The 12447-nt window shown below is 36.4% G+C and overlaps 1 protein-coding gene across 4 annotated transcripts in view; it reads left to right on the top strand.

The window, feature by feature from the left end:
• The window catches only part of CNTN6 (contactin 6), a 151633-nt gene that overhangs the window by 46720 nt on the left and 92466 nt on the right, over nucleotides 1-12447 (top strand). For 2 of the 4 annotated variants that reach the window (XM_040628540.1, XM_040628538.1), the window contains exon 3: nucleotides 6838-7041. The exons of 1 other annotated variant lie outside the window; for it this stretch is intronic. In XM_040628540.1, coding sequence (XP_040484474.1) covers nucleotides 6838-7041 — 204 coding nt within the window. Of the gene's footprint in view, nucleotides 1-6837; nucleotides 7042-9266; nucleotides 9370-12447 lie in introns of all 4 variants that reach the window. One more of the 4 variants, XM_008703154.2, reaches the window with a different exon arrangement.

Genomic DNA, 12447 nt, shown 5'->3' with positions numbered 1-12447 from the left:
AGAAGACATATCTTGAGTTTAAGCACCAGTGCATTTATTCTGTTGCCTCATCTGGTCTGGCATAATCTGGCCCACAGCAGGAAATAATTGCTAAGTGAAGTATAAATGGAAATAGCAAGTGTATCTATATTGGAGAATATGTAAACACCACCTAGAGAGGTGGATTGATTTGCCTAATATTAGTGTACCGTGTTAGAACCAGAAAGATCATGTAGCTGACCAGAACCCCAGAGTTCATTCTTCTAGGTCCTGTGCTCCACGTTTCCTCTGTCTACTTTCAGAATCTTATTCATTCCCAGTAAGAATATTTTCCCTTGCTTTCCAGCACATCAAACAGAACTCTCATGTTATAGCCTGTTTCCATTTGTACAGCCCAGGGTTTCTCAACATCAGCGCTATTGACAATTTAGGGTGAGATGATTCTTTGTTATGGGGTTTGTCCTGTGCATTGTGAAGATGTTTAGCAACATCCCTGGCCTGTGCCCATTTGATGCAATGGCATCTCCTCTCCCAATAGCGGGAAAGAAAAATATCTCCAGACATTGCCAAATACCTCTCTCAGGCAAAATCACGTGTGGTTGAGAAACACTGGAATAACTCATCTCTTACATTCTCTGTATTTAGTTCACCCATAGAGGATGGGAATTGAGAAGAAAAAAGGAAGTCTAGTCCTTCTGTATTTGCCTCCCATGACTTACCCAGTCTTCCTTAAAATTGGAGGTTTCTCAGAAGTTCATTCAGAAGCTGGCTGTGTTTTCATTCCTTTTTCAGGTAGGACATGCCAGCCCTAGAGTTTTTTGGAAGCCAGCAATAACAGGAACTCAGAGGGCCTTTACTTAGTGGTTGTTTGTAGGCCACAAAAGCAGCTATCTCCATGATTCTGAACAGGAGATGCGTAAATCAAAAGGGATCTAATAAAATCTGGGTGGTTAAGCAGTAATTGTGGAACAAATGAGTACTCAAATCGGAGTGATTGTAAAGGTGTCAGGGCAGTGTTCTGGGTTACATCATAAACTTGCTCAGTACCGATATCAATGACTTCAACCCAGAAAAGGAATTATTTTTCTTGGATTAGGTCTTTGCCACTGAGCTAGCATAACCATGATTTACCACCCAACAGGCAGTCACATTTAACCTTAGAGCTCTGCGCAAGGTTTGCAGTAAAGTACACTCATGCCAGAATATTCCAAAGGGTAGATTTATCCACTAAATCTGAGCACTGTGCTTCAAATTCTTTATTCTTCTCATTTATTTTCTACTTCTAGAAACATACTACCAATTTTGAGGTCTGCTTTATGGAGCCAATAGAAGTTCTCAATGTCAGTGTTTATCATTACTGGTCTCTTTCACGTGGGATACTTCCCCTCTAATAAAAATTACATCCCATATAATGGGTACAATTGCATATATCTCTTGTGTTTATACTTTAAATATTACAGTGCAAGATATAGGGCTGTAAAAGATGTCAAAACATAATCATGCTCTAAGGAAAATAGGATTTGTTGCATGCTTGAGAGAGCAGCAGATATAGTCTTCAGTTGCTTACTGCAGATCTGCCATTTCTAATAATATTAAAATTGTAGAGGATGGTGTCAGTGTGAAACTACAGGCAATGCTTCAGGAAAGACCAATTATCATTCAGTTCTAATGTTACTGCTGAATCATCATAGGGAAAATGCATCACAATCATTAATAACAGATAAATGTCATAGATGGTGGAGAAAATATTTTAAAAATTCAATGATTTCAACTTAAGTGGCTCATGAATTATACATTTAATTAAGAAAAGCCAAATGGGAAGGATTTTAAACTTCCAATTTGTAAGAGTTTTTTTTTCTTTCCCCATTAAAAATATACAGATTAAGCATGACAGTGGCTGATGATAGAACAAAATAGATTAAAAACCCCACTACAGCCTGACTATTTGGGTGAATGGGAATAGGGAACCCATGGGGAGAAGGGAGTGACAGGAAGGGCTTGCAGGTTAGCATCTTCACCAGTTCACAGAGGAGCACAAAGGGGTGCCTATGTCTAGTCACAGAGCTGCTGCCATCTTCCCCTCTGCTCGCTCACCTATAAAATGAGAAGACTGAGCTGAAGATCTTTAGGTCCCTTCCGTCCCAGAAATGCCATGCAACTGTGAACTGAGGAACATCTTCTCCAGGCTCCCACATACCACCCAAAGAGAAATATATAAGATGGCCACCATTTTATCAAACTCTGAGCCATATCCCTTCCTGGTTTGATTAGGCATAGGAGATTGAGAATTACCATTATATTAGTGATTTTCAAAGTAGTGTTCTGGGACCCACCAGTATCTGCATTTCCAGGGAATTTGTTAGTGATGTAAATTCCCTGGCTCCTTCTCCGATCTATTGAAAGAGAAACGGGGATGGTAGAACCCAACAGTTTGTGTTTTACCAAGTCCTCTAAGTGATTGTTATTTACACTGAAGTTTCAAAATCTGTCCTCTAGTGAGGCCATTTTGGAGAAAAGAATTATTAATGGTTTAACAAATGCCTTCTATTCCCTGCTAATAGTAGCTATAAATGTGTTGAAGTAATTGAAATGACAGATTGACATTTTACCCTGTAAGATTCTGAGGAAATTGAACACAGGAAAGACAATGTTGATGGGTGAGGGGATGGGTGATGAGGAACATTTGTAGTTCTGAGTAGACTTTGATATGCAGAGAGTTTGGGTGTGTAGAAGGAAGTCTGAGAGTAAGGAAGAATGCTCCAAGAGGATCATATTGACATAGAAGAAGAGGATCAGTTGTAGATACATAGAAAAGAAGAAAGGTAGTATTAGGGAAAGAGCAAAGGATTTGGCATCTGAAGGATCTAGGTTCAAGTCCTCCTCCTTCTACACGCAAACAATGTGATTTTGGAAAATTACTTTTATATTCCTAGCTCCAGTACCTTCTCCTGTTTAATGGGCATATTATCAATAGCCAACTAGCATCACAAAACAAAATTCTGGGATGATGAAATGGGTATGAAATAAAAGTACTCATTTTTTTTATTATTATTCTAATGTAATCTTCCTTATTTCTGGACAACTTTCTTCTGGCAGCTTCTAAATGTTCCACTGTTAAAGGAATAGATCAGAAAGTTTTAGCAACTAAGGTAAAAATGAATTCACCAAGGGAGAAATGGAAATTACAGTCTCAGGTCTTAAGATTATAGGGTAAAGAATACAAAGATTTCTTGGGCATTAGTGGCAACCTATAATTTCTGTTAAGTGAGAAGGGTTAACCTTGGACTTCGGAGAGGTTGAGCTTATTCCTCTCTTCAAATCAGCACTGAATAAAGATCCCTAAACTGAGACATGGCCCTAGGAATTTGCTCAAGATTGTCTTTATTTCACAAAAGGTTCAAAAGATGAGGAGTCACTGACAACATGGGAATCTGAACTACTTTTTTTTTTCTCCTCTTTATATTGAGGAAAAATTTACTATCTAGATACCTCTCACTTTCAAACAAAAACCCTTTGAGCATCTCTTTGGTGGAGACAGAGTAACAGGCTTAGAAGTGAGGCAGCAAAGGACATCAGTAAAAAAAACTTAGAAGCAAGAGACCACATGAAATGATAAAAGACTCCAGTAGGGACTTGCAAAAGCAATGAAGTTTCAATACCCTGGAACAGGAGGACAATGTCAAAGTATATTTTCAAAAATAAAAAGTGAATTGCATTTATGCATACTTGATCTAAAAGCATTAGACTCTTAAGGAGATCAAAGGAATGTTGAGGGTGGAATAGACAGTTCACAGAAACATAGATTTAACTTCCCATTCATTGCAAAAATAAATATTTTTGCAACGTCTCAAACAGCTCATCCATTCTCTGCTTGGCCATCTCTAATGATAAAGAGCTCATTACCTCATAAATCATCTGCTGTTATAGCTCTGAAGTTTAAATTGGTCTTCATTATATTAAAGGCCATTGGGCCTTCTGTAACCCCCAACAGCCGAAGTCCTATTTTTGCCTCCTGGACATCAATAGAAAGGGCTTTCTTTTATGCACATGACAGCAATTCAAAGCTATGAAGACCGCTCAATTGTTCTTCCCCACCCTGCCCCCAGGGTAAAAATCTAAGTTCTTATCATTTTCTTTTGTGATTTAACCTCCAGCCTTTGTTGTGTTGGTTATCTGCCTCTTGATATACTTGAGATTTTTAATCCCCTTTCAGTAAGGGGTGCTTGGAACATAATATTCCAGCTCAAAGACATGAGCCCTTCATAGGGTGTTGAAAATACAGATTCCATGATGCTTCACTCAGATACAAGGAAACCAAATTGCTAGGAATAGGATTAGCTATCTGTATTTTAACAAACTTCCTTAGTGATTCTAATGTGCTCTGAATAAAACGTAATACTCCAGTCTGAACAGTTCAGAGTAAGAATGAAAAATATTATTCACCATATTGTTTTACAAGTTGTAATTCATTCTAGTGTTTAGTTTTCCTGACACTATTTCCATCCTGTTTTTTCCCATTACACAAATATTACATAGTAATTAAGAATTATAATATGAAAGAAACTCATTATGTAGAAACTCAGAGTCTTTTGTATTTCTTCCCCTCACCCTAAGAAAACCTCTATATACATTCCTAGGTTGCTAAATTTAATAATTTGTATAAAGGTGCACACACACACACACACACATACACATACACAATGCTAAACATCTTGATTTACAATATGCTTTTACATAACCATACATCTTGGATTTTTTTCTACCTGAACACTACTTTTATAGATTTAATAATGCCACTCTTTACATTTTCGCATTCTATACATAAGTAGCATTTTTGTTGATTGTTCTCTGACATACCTCTCATGTTTTCTTCTTTCCTGAGAATTATATTAGAGTTCTGTCAATATAGATGAATTCATTTTTACTAAAATAACTTATGAATTGTTGTTAGAATTTAATACTTTAGCTTCTCCCCACTATTAATGGTCTGTTTGTATCCTTCCTTCCTTCCTTCCTTCCTTCCTTCCTTCCTTCCTCCCCTCCGCCCTCCCTTCCCTCCTTCCTTCCTTCCTCCCTCCCTTTCCTCCTTCCTCCCTTCCTTCCTCTTGTGCTTTCTTAAGTCTGTTCCCTAAGTCTACTGTTAGTGCTTTATTTTTTCCTTGGTGGAAGAGATTAATAAAGATGGCAACATTCCCACACTCCCACTTCCTCATAAGTTTTTCTATATAGATCAAGTTTTGGCTCTACCCTATCTTGTTTCTGCACCCATTTTTTTGTATTGTTTTGGGTTTTTTGTTGTTGTTGTTTTTTAAAGATTTTACTCAATTATTTGAGAGAGAGAGAGAGAGAAAGAGAGAACATGAGAAGGGAGAGGGCCAGAGGGAGAACCAGACTCCCCACTTAGTGGGGAGGCCGATGCAGGACTGGATCCTGGGACTCCGGGATCATGACCTGAGCTGCTGACAGTAGCTTAACCAACTGAGCCACCCAGGTGCCTCTGCACCCATTTTTAATATAAGTGCAGATGACAAATACAACCCACGGCCTCTGCCTGAACAAGAGGCCCCTGGTTGCTTCAACTGTTCTATGAGCAGTGATTTCCTGGTATGTGATTTCTAAGTTCAACTGAAGGTGATGATGTTTTCAATCTGTGTAAACCCTTCTTCACTCCTAGCACCTGTGCATTTCAGTTATTTTGGAGTCCCTTTAGAACCAGTTATATTCTTCCATTTCCCAGACATAAGTTCAGTTCTATCTAGTTTCCATGATACATACAATTTCTTAGTCTTCAGATAGTACCACACTTAAAAACCTTAATCCACAAGAAAAGTTTTCTTTGTTCAATGATTTCTGGCTAAAATTTTTTTAAATTGACATGTTATTTGTGCAAAGATATGGAACAACTATAACTCTCATATATTTCTGGTGGAGAATTCAACTGGTACAACAACTTTGAAAAATTCTTTTGTAGTTTCTTATAAACATACATCTATCTACCTTATTTTTCACTCCTAGGACCTTATCAAGAGAAATGAAAATTCAACAGACAGTCATTTCAACCTGATACATACAGTCATTTCAACCTAATACGTAATGTTTCCAACCTGGAAACAATCAAAAGACTCATCAACAAGAAAGTAGCTGGACAAATTGTGGTATATTTATAAAATGGAATATTACTCAGCAATAGAACACAAAGAAGTACTGATAGGAGGGGCACCTAGGTGGCTCAGTCGGTTAAACATCTGCCTTCGGCTCAGGTCATGATCCTGGGGTTCCAGGATGGAGTCCCACATTGGGCTCCTTGCTCAGCAGGGAGCTTGCTTCTCCCTCTACCCCTCCCCACTGCTCATGCTCTTGCTCTCTCTCTCTCTCAAATAAATAAAATCTTTAAAAAAAAGAAGTACTGATAGTCACACAACATAAGTGAACATTAAAAAAATACATATTAGGAGAAATCAGACACAAAACACGTTAGTGCAGGCATCCTTTGGACTGCACGTTGAGAGATGCTGTTTTAATGAGCATTTCTGAAGAAATTCAGTGTGCATTTTAAGCCCGTAATATTTTATATATGTTACAGCTTTTCTTAATACATCCATCCACTTATTCTCTTGGCATGCCATCATTGCACCCCTAAATGCACAAAGCCAGTGATGGGCAGGATGACTATATAATGTATCATCCAAATTCGAATATATTTGAATATAAGGGAATATTACAATTATATCAGGACAGCAGGCATAAACTGGACCAATGGGCACAATTTTATTCTAATTTTGGAGAAGAAGGCACAAAACTTTCAGATAAGAATGAATACAGTAAGGATAATGCTTATTTTTTTTTTCTGTTTTCCAGATTTGTTTTATGCATGGACCTTCAATGATAACCCCTTATATGTTCAAGAGGACAACAGGCGGTTTGTTTCCCAAGAGACAGGAAACTTGTATATTGCCAAAGTGGAACCATCAGATGTGGGCAACTACACTTGCTTCGTAACCAACAAGGAAGCCCAGAGAAGTGTTCAAGGACCACCCACTCCATTAGTGCAGCGCACTGATGGTAAGATAATGAGCTATCTTGGGAATACACTTTATCCGTCCCTTTTGAAGCCTGGGGACATCTGTTGGGCTTTCAGCTTCCCTCTGGTTCAGAGGAACCACATCATCAATGAGCTGAGATTCAATTTACAAATATGATGAAAATCAGATATTATAAAAATACAATAGAAAATTCTATAACTCACATGGTACAGTTTATATGATTCTAGGTATATCATGCCATTTCTTCACTGGCATTGGAACAGATCCTTTCGTTACTTGAGGAACATTTTGTATAAAAAAGTCTGTTTGGGGGAATAGGCGTGTGTGTGTGCACGTGTGGGTGCTGCCAAGCTTATTAATTGAATAATATTGTTTTCAGTAAGCATATGATGCAGCTTCTCTTTAATGCCTCTTTCTTTTCCATATTTGTCTTTTTTGCTCACCCTTTATTTACCTGGCTGGCAAAATGGGGAAAAAATTCACATCCAAGGAAAGCAAAGCAAGCAAACATTAATTATAAGCATTCCAAAGAGGAATGAAACACAAGATTCATATGAATTATATTCCTCCAAGGAACATAATTCAAATGGGTCTCTGATGAGTTTTGTAGCTTAGTCAAGACATAGCTGGCACAAGATTTAGAGAACTAGAAGACCTAGGAAAGTCATCGAAGTAGAATAATCCTCCAGTCAATTCTTTAATTAAATATTCACAGTGGTACATGTAAAGATAGAAAACCTGTTGATGCATTTTGTGATCAGATCTGGACTTGGCGTACCTCATAGAGTTTTTCTCCTCCCTGAGGATTTTAAGAGCAAGAACATATGCTAATGATGGCTAAGAGAATTATGGAACTAGTTCCGTACAGGGAGTCCTTACGACAGAGCTTTTATAATCACTAACCACCCAAATATATTTGCATCGTCCTAATTCAGAATTCAGCAACCACTAGATTTATTCATAAGTCCAATTTCTCCCCTTCAGTGAGTAGTCTGTTCGTGACAGAAAGAGCTCATAAGCCAATAATATGCATAGACCTTCTACCATATTTTTCCTTTTTCTGGTCTGCTTTTAGTTCTTCTTTCTCCCCTTCTTAATTCCTTCATTCTTCTATCCCCTCTATTCTCTTCAGTGCATACGTGGTAAAAACAGATCAGAAGAATTATACTATATTAATGTTAATAGTATTAATATAAAAAATATCAAACCTCTTCTAAAAGTCACTCTAGAAATATCAGCTGTCAAGAAAAGAGAACATAGAAAATTTAACCAATTTAGTTTGCTGAGCTAGTACTCTCTACCACCTCAACCATAGCTTCTTTGAATGTTTGGAATGATCAAGGTCTTAAAAATCAAGTATTTTTATTTGGTATATATTTTGTAAGTTTCAGCTTCTGTGCAAGTGTACTGGCCCTCAATAAATCATTAACCTTTGGAATGTATTACATTGGTATTTGTTATATAAGTTAAAAATAAAAGATCAAAATTTTTGAGGAATCTTGATTGGCTACTGATTAAATTAATTAAGCTAATGAGGATAGCCTAGAGATATATTCCTGTTACACGTCTGGTAGCTAGCATATTTACATACATTAGACTACTGTCCTACCTGAATCTTAGCCCATAGCCACAATTCCTTATTGAAAAATTTAAAACTATAAAAACAAATGTTTTTTATAAGTTTACAGAAAACTCATTTAAAAGTAAATCCTTAATGAACTGACATAAGAATATTTATGTCTTTATCTCAATTATTGTTGTTACTTTATAGGTTTTGTTGCGGAAATACTGTTATTTTGTATTAAGAGACCTCCTACAGTATTAACTGAAAATTTCTTTATTCCTGAACAGATCTGGCCCCGTGAGTTCCGTGAAGGGGTGATCTGGATATCTCTAGAGAAGAAACGTTCTTGATAATTCAGAAACATTTTAGAATCTAGATGCATTCATTTCTTAATTAGAAGACAAATTCTTTGTAAGATTCTAATATGGAATGTAGGGAAATTTGGGATGCCTCTATTCCGATACTTTGATATATCTTAGATATTTTTTTTAAGCAAGAAGGGAAGGAACTAATTCCTTAAGCAGCATCACGTAGTTTCTTTGCCCTCTATCACTCATTAAAGAATATGAAAATGTTGTTAATTGAAGGACAAAAAAATCAGATTTTGGTTAATGAAGCATTTACTTCACAGAAAACTTCTCTTCTCCAGAAATGCTGCTAGCTCTTTTGATATTTAACAGGTGTGATGGGGGAATATGAACCAAAGATTGAAGTGCGTTTTCCTGAAACTATACAAGCTGCAAAGGATTCATCTGTAAAACTGGAATGCTTTGCCCTTGGAAAGTAAGGTTTTTTGTTTTGTTTTGTTTTGTTTCTGGTTGTTTAATTTTTTTAAAAACCTTTTTGTTATTCAAACATTGCTCTAAGGTAAATTACCAAATAGATTTCAAATGCTGGGCAAAAGTGGAACTTTCTGATTGGAATTTAAACAAACATGCCTAATACTCTGAAAATGATTGGGCCTGCAATTCTCCCCTAAATGTGCTGATATTTCTTCTAGTTTGAGCATAATGAGTCCCATTTGGGCAGCATCTTGCAGAGGAATATGTGTGCTTGTGTAAGATGGTGAACAAGTCACTAAATCTCCAACAAATCCCTCACTCCATCTCATCCTACATCCAGAAATATATTGCCTGGAGTGTCTTCTTGCTTAATTAATCAGCAATTCTTGTACATGAGAAAACCTGCACTGCAGGTTTCCAAAATAAAACTAATTAAAGGCCATTGTTCATAGTGGATCATTAGAATTGAGCGAAACCTGAGTAGGTAGTGGAGGCACTTTGTTTTACTCAGATAAGTGTTTATCAGCCAGCAGGTTTAGAATGCTTTTAAGTCAGCCAAATAGTTGCATTTTTGCATAGGATATCCAGACATCTCTTTGCCTTTTGGCAATTTTAGACTTCATTTTTATGCCTCTAAATACTATTACCCAAGTAACAAAGAGATAGATAGACTAGTTCTGTTGTTTTTGAACAGTGTGCATATGAATTACCTGGGGACATGGTTAAATTGGGATTCTGTAGGTCTGAGGTGAGGCTTGATTTCTCCATTTCTAACATGCCTCCAGGTAATGATGATTCTTCTTGTCTAGAAAACGTATTTTGATTAGTAAGAGACCTGACCCTATCAAATTTGAGGGTTTACCTTTAAATACAGAGTCTTTTCCCAAAGTGATCATCACATTTAGAAAAAGTAACTTATGTTCCAAAACATGAAAACCATTTTTAAAAGTTTCCGTTTTGTTATTAAGTAAATATGAAGTGGGGGAGCTAGGTTCTTGTATCACCTAGTCTAAGAATGAATCTTGCAGACAAAGGAGAGTGAGTAAAGCGACAGAGTTTTATTAATCAAGGATACAGAAAAAAAAGCTCTCAGGAGTGAGGGGGGGCTCCCCACAGGGTTGCCACTGAGGGCTTTTAGGGTTGATCTTTTATTGAAAGCTAACGAGGGAACTTAAGTCTTTTTAATTTCTCTACTGACAGCACCTTTGTGTAAGCAGGACTAGCGATTACATCTTTAATGGCTAACTTCTTTTTAGGATCTGTTTATTCTTTGTTGGTCGCAGGTGACTGTCATAAAAAAAAAGACACCTAGGGCAGGGTGGTCTGATGTGTTCCCTTTTCTCTGGTTCCTTACACCTGTGCATTTTGGGGATTTCTGTGAACCTGATTACATAGTCCCCTACCTATCTCTCCCTACCTAGCCCCATCTGTCCTTTTCTCAAATATACGGAGCAATCCAAATAATGCTGGTTACTAAATCTCTTTAAGTTCCTTTCTATATATGAAATTTTGTAGATCTTTAAATTAAATTTCTCAAGTTATTCATTTTTCAGGTATTTAAGAAACCATATTATATTTTCATACAGTATTGGTCTGATAGTGTTTGTCCAATAAATAATTACTGACTGATTAAGTCATGCTTAAGAAAGTGACAAATGGGGACTTTCTGTCACAACCTTTTAAGATATGATGAACTTTCACCATTTTCAAGCTTTCTCCAAAATTAAAGTTTATAAAAAACATAAAATGTCAGCAAAATACTTTGAGAATTAGACAATTTACTTAAAAAGACCAATGAAAGATAGCATCTGAAAAGAATATTTATAGCTTATTCTATCATATTTGGCATCAGGATATATGGATTCCTGTAATTTAAAAAATACTCTTACATAATAAATAACTTTGAAAATTATTGAGCCTGGTTCTCAAGAATCTCATGTAAATAAATTTCATTTGTTAAACATTTATAAGCAAGAAGTTAGATTTTATATATATATATATATACATATATTTATATATACATATATATTCTATCTCTCTACATATAGTCCTCATAATTATTCAGGGTATATCATATTTTCATTATATATGAGAATACTGAGGCTCAGACTGGATAAGTAACCTGTTCAATTTCAAGCTCCTGTTAAAAATTCAATCCTAGTCCCACCTGATTTTAAGTTCTGAACTTAGAAACTTTTAAGTAAATGATTGGGTAATTGCTCGTGAAACCAGTGAAGACAGATTCAACTCACAATATTCTCAAGAGTTGTCTATTAGCAAGCATGCTTCTTAACCTCTATGAATTTCCATATATTCATCCAAAAGGAGTTATAATGTTTATGTTTATTTTGAAGTATGGAGTGGGTAATACACGTAAAAAACACTTAGCACTGAGCTTGGCATTTAGGCAATGAACATTGAATTATTCTGAACCCAAAATTCGAATTCTATTATCTTTTTGTCTAACCAGTGTTTGAGTTAGTGAGGAAGATGGAACTAGAAATAGGTATCTCAGATGATCTGCAAATTCTCATCTCTGCAGTTCATTCCTTTTCTCTGTGTCTCATACTGATGGCAGTATAAGAGGGAACAACAAAGAGGGTCAGTTCTGGAGTACAAAAGAGGAGGGAACAAGGAGAAAACTTGGTTGATCTGTATAGGCTTTGAATTGCTCCCATATCAGATTTCCTAATTTTATTTATGTTTACATTTTATTTCTTAAAAACTCAAACCTACAAAAAATGTTGAAAGAGTAATACCTGGACAATCATGTCAATTATATATGTCCTTCATCTGAACCGACTAAGTACAAATCTTTGCCACATTCCCTTCTCTCTCTTTGTCCTTCGCTTGCTCTCTTTGTCTCTCTGTCTCTCTCTTCCCCTCTCACCATACACACCCTCCCATACCCACATACATGCCATGTATTAAAACGGATGGGTGGTAAATTATAACTTGGCCTGCATTTTGAGAGGGATATGTCACTCAAAATATTGCTAAAGATCCAACTCCATTTTCAGCTCAGCTTGCTATGAGATAGAGGAGTAGAGGAAAGTAAGAAGGTAGAGTCAAGGAAATG

Source organism: Ursus maritimus, unplaced genomic scaffold (assembly GCF_017311325.1).
Source record: "Ursus maritimus isolate PB19 unplaced genomic scaffold, ASM1731132v1 scaffold_14, whole genome shotgun sequence".
In the NCBI taxonomy this organism is placed as follows: domain Eukaryota; kingdom Metazoa; phylum Chordata; class Mammalia; order Carnivora; family Ursidae; genus Ursus; species Ursus maritimus.
This window is presented reverse-complemented; position numbering and strand designations above follow the sequence as displayed.